The 3,737-nt window shown below is 40.8% G+C and overlaps 2 protein-coding genes across 5 annotated transcripts in view; both read left to right on the forward strand.

The window, feature by feature from the left end:
* Positions 1-1,688, forward strand: part of armc3 (armadillo repeat containing 3) — an 8,679-nt gene extending 6,991 nt beyond the window's left edge. For all 4 annotated transcript variants that reach the window (XM_032504262.1, XM_032504264.1, XM_032504263.1 and 1 more), the window contains 3 exons: positions 500-667; positions 954-1,116; positions 1,340-1,688. In XM_032504262.1, the coding sequence (XP_032360153.1) occupies positions 500-667; positions 954-1,116; positions 1,340-1,546 (538 nt within the window). In that variant the 3' untranslated portion in view covers positions 1,547-1,688. The remainder of the gene's footprint in view (positions 1-499; positions 668-953; positions 1,117-1,339) is intronic.
* Positions 1,689-2,623: 935 nt separating this feature from the next.
* The window catches only part of msrb2 (methionine sulfoxide reductase B2), a 3,895-nt gene continuing 2,781 nt past the window's right edge, over positions 2,624-3,737 (forward strand). Inside the window, exons 1-2 of the mRNA XM_032503456.1 lie at positions 2,624-2,898; positions 3,479-3,576. Of these exons, the coding sequence (XP_032359347.1) occupies positions 2,784-2,898; positions 3,479-3,576 (213 nt within the window). The 5' untranslated portion in view covers positions 2,624-2,783. The remainder of the gene's footprint in view (positions 2,899-3,478; positions 3,577-3,737) is intronic.

Below are 3,737 nucleotides of genomic sequence, written 5' to 3' on the forward strand. Positions count from 1 at the left end.
GTGTGTGGTCTGAAACATAAGTAGAAAGAAAATATACACACATCAGGTTAGCCACAACTACCAACAATGTAACTAGGCGTTTCTGATAATGTAAACACTACCAGCAATAGTAACCATGCATACTACTATCAATAGGCGTGATAACACTCAAATCAGTATCAACAACTACCGACATTAAATACCCGCTGACCTTGAAGCTGGGTCACGTTTCAATAGGCAGTAACACTGCGATCTTTCGAGAATGCAATTAACTAATACACAGTATGAGATCTAAAAACAAGATAACAGAACATACATCCGTTATCTTGACGCAGTTTAGCAGTTCCTATTAACAAGCGACAATATTTGTCATCACACAGAGTTAACGTTACAGTGAGCCAACATTACACATGCCAATTGTGTCTGTGAACTCCCTGCGAGTTTATCATTTCACTCAGAGAAATGTCCATAATTGAAAACAAGTCTCAGATTTCTTTTTAATTACTGTCTTCCTGCACAGAAAGAACAAAAAGGATGACAAACATAAAAGTAAGACCCAGCCTGAGTCTACTACAGAGAAAGCGTGGAAGATGATGGATGACGTCTCATTGCAGCTTCTAGTTAACGAGGCCAAAAAATCTATCCTCCCACTGAGTGATGAACGAGAGAGGTGTGCTGCCTTGGCCAGGTAACATATTAATGCAGCCAGTACATAACCAACATGCAGGGATGTTGCAACAAGTAGAGAACAAAATCATATCATATTATATAATTAGCTGCCACTGTTTTTTTAATTTTCCAGAATAATTTTAAGAAACTGAAACAAGACTGAATGTGCTAGTAAAGGTTCACTAAAACCAGTGGCATGTAACAGCATTATAGAACACACCATTCTGTGAGCTTTAAGGATGCAATACAAATTGTGAAGGGTCCTACATTCTAATGGGTTTTGTGTCCATGCTTTTGGATGCCAGGCTGGTGAGTGAAGCCATGGGCGGAGCAGTGGAGATGGAAAAGTTGCATGAATTCTCATGGTTGCTGCATCTCAACGAGCTCAAGTTTCAGCTTCAGTCTAATGTCGTTCCCATCGGTTTGATCAGTAGGGGAATCCATTGCCATAGGGCACTTCTCTTCAAGGTACCACTGATCTATCTACCACACAGCATTATCACCTTTTTCCCCCTCTGTACCACTATGTTTCTATCACACACACATCTTTTAACATCCTATTTTGAGACCCTTCTATCTACGTTCTACCCATCCTCCACTTAAAGTATTATTATAATATTATAATAACCCTCTCCATTCCACCCATCTCTGGTTTCCAAATCATAATCCCCGACCTGTCTTCACTTTTCAGTGTCTGGCTGATTGCATCGGAATGGGCTGCACACTTGAAAGGGGTGAGTGCGGCCGGGCTTGGAACGAGGTACTCTTCTTCAATGGGAATCCCTCCATGAATGAACGCCCTTCACAGCCCTGCCGCTACATAGTAGACCTCATGCACCAGCCTGGAAGCCTGCTGACAGCAAATACCCCTGCTGCTGTGCAATACCAGACTATCTAGACCAACACTGTAGTGTGGAAATACTGTAGTACATAATGCTTTGACCGGACATTTTACTTAGATGCATAATAGATATTGATTTATGTTGTGTATTTGCTGTATGGCAGTCATGTAAACCATACAATAAAGTATTATTCAAATAGTTGACTATTTTGGGTGGACGCACAAGCCATAAGGCAAAATGCTGTTTTAAACATACTGGTTTCACTTGGTTCTTCGCTACAAAGATTTACAATGTTGTTAGTGTGGAGAAAGGACCGGTGGGGTCAAACAGTGCCCCGGTGCACCTCGTTTAACTCTGCAAGTTGGAGTTGGTTATCAGGTAAACTTTATCTGCTGTTTGTGCCTCAAGTGAGGTCAGACAATTGAAAGGAAAATATATTTTGTCAGCGGAAATGCTACATCTTGCAGTCAGTGGTGGCATACCACACTGAAAAAATACTCTGTTGGTAAGTACATTTCCTGCAATGACACTTAAGTAAAGTAGCAGTATCAGGAAAATGTAGCCTACTTAAAGTACTCAATGCAGGAACACCTTCACATTTTAGAAACTGGAAACGATCCAAACAGTTCTGCCAATTAACTAAGTGTATAATGGCTAATCATTTCAGCTGTACAAGTAGGGCAATATGTTGTTGGGTAGTTTAATTTATTGCAAAACATTGTATTTCATAAACTAAATGTGTTTTGTGTGCGCAAATCTTACATTTTATTTGCAAAGTAACTAAAGCTGTCAGATCAATGTAGTGGTGTAAAAAGTAAAATCTTGCTCTCTGAAATGGAGTGGAGTAGAAGTAGAAAGTAGCATGGAAATAAAGACAAGTACAAGTACCTCAAATTTCCACTTCAGTACAGTACTTGAGTAAATCTACTTAGGCCAAATTAAATTCCATCATTCGCTATAACATTAGGCTACTCCATTCCTTTAATATGTGGCATACTTCTTATGGTCAAAGCCCCTTCCATTTCCAGAGATCCATTTGTAATTTTTTTTTTTTTTAACAAGCCATAAAGCTGGTACACAATTATAGTGTTCTTTGCACATTGTCCAGCAATAAAAAACAAACCAGTAAACCCTGTCCACTTTAACCTATATTGCTGCTTGAAGGTGTGATTTTTGACCGGGTCACCCATCTAACAGCAGAGGGGGGGGGGGGCAGCGCGAACCCGCCGTCGCATAAACAATCCAGCGAGAGCTCTTACCTTTAGACTGAGACTCGACACAGCAGCAGCAGACATGTCTCGTTTAGTCGGCCGTCTCTTCGTTGTAGTTTCTCAGCACGCGAAGGCCAGATCCGCGGTGTCACCGAGGAGGATTCCGGTATTCACCCGTCCTGTGTCCACATCTCAAGGTACTGGGAAGACGTTAGATTTCTTAACTGTCACTTCGTTTTTTTAGGGGGTTACTTTTATATCTATATGCTATATCCCTCAGGCTGCAGACTCCTGCAGGTGCACCAGCCTGCAGTTTTCTCACTAAGAACTTAAAATAAGAAACATCTACCTATCTAGGTTATTGCTCGTGCAAAATGGACTATGGTTAACACGCCCTGGGTTTCCTGGGTTTCCAATACATTTGGGATTAGTGGAATTTTACTCTAGGAGTTAAGGTTATCTATGACTGTTCTGCTTATACATGTTACCCTTCCTGCCTTGAGCAATAGCCTAGGCCTACAGTTAATTTTAAACATTTTCCTCAATTTGCCAGTGTTAAGTGTAGGCCTATGTGTCATGTTGTGACTTCTGTTTGAAAAAAAAAAAGTTTAGGAAATCCTGCCATAGCTAATGCTTTTAATCGATTCTCGGTGTGTTGCTGTTATTAATGTACATGATTGATCAGGAGTGGATTAACTGTCTTCTACCATGTTCAGGGTGTTATTATAATTTCAAACTTCTCTGTGTCGTCTTCATTGTTACCTCTGCTCTCTGCAGGCCTGCAGTCTCTAACTCGTTATGATGAGAATACAGACTGGCAAAAGAAACTGTCCCCAGAACAGTATGTAGTCACCAGAGAGAAAGGGACAGAGATGGTGAGTACTGCATCCTACTACAGTACATGCACCATGCAGTGATTTGTGTCAAACCAACATTATGTTAGTCTACCAGACTGCCATACATGTTTTCTAAGGCTGTCAGGCTGTTAGTTCCGTGTTCCTGGTCCTAAAACTGTATATGTGTGTATGTGTGTGTG

This window comes from Etheostoma spectabile, chromosome 22 (assembly GCF_008692095.1).
Source record: "Etheostoma spectabile isolate EspeVRDwgs_2016 chromosome 22, UIUC_Espe_1.0, whole genome shotgun sequence".
NCBI classification, from domain to species: Eukaryota; Metazoa; Chordata; class Actinopteri; order Perciformes; family Percidae; genus Etheostoma; species Etheostoma spectabile.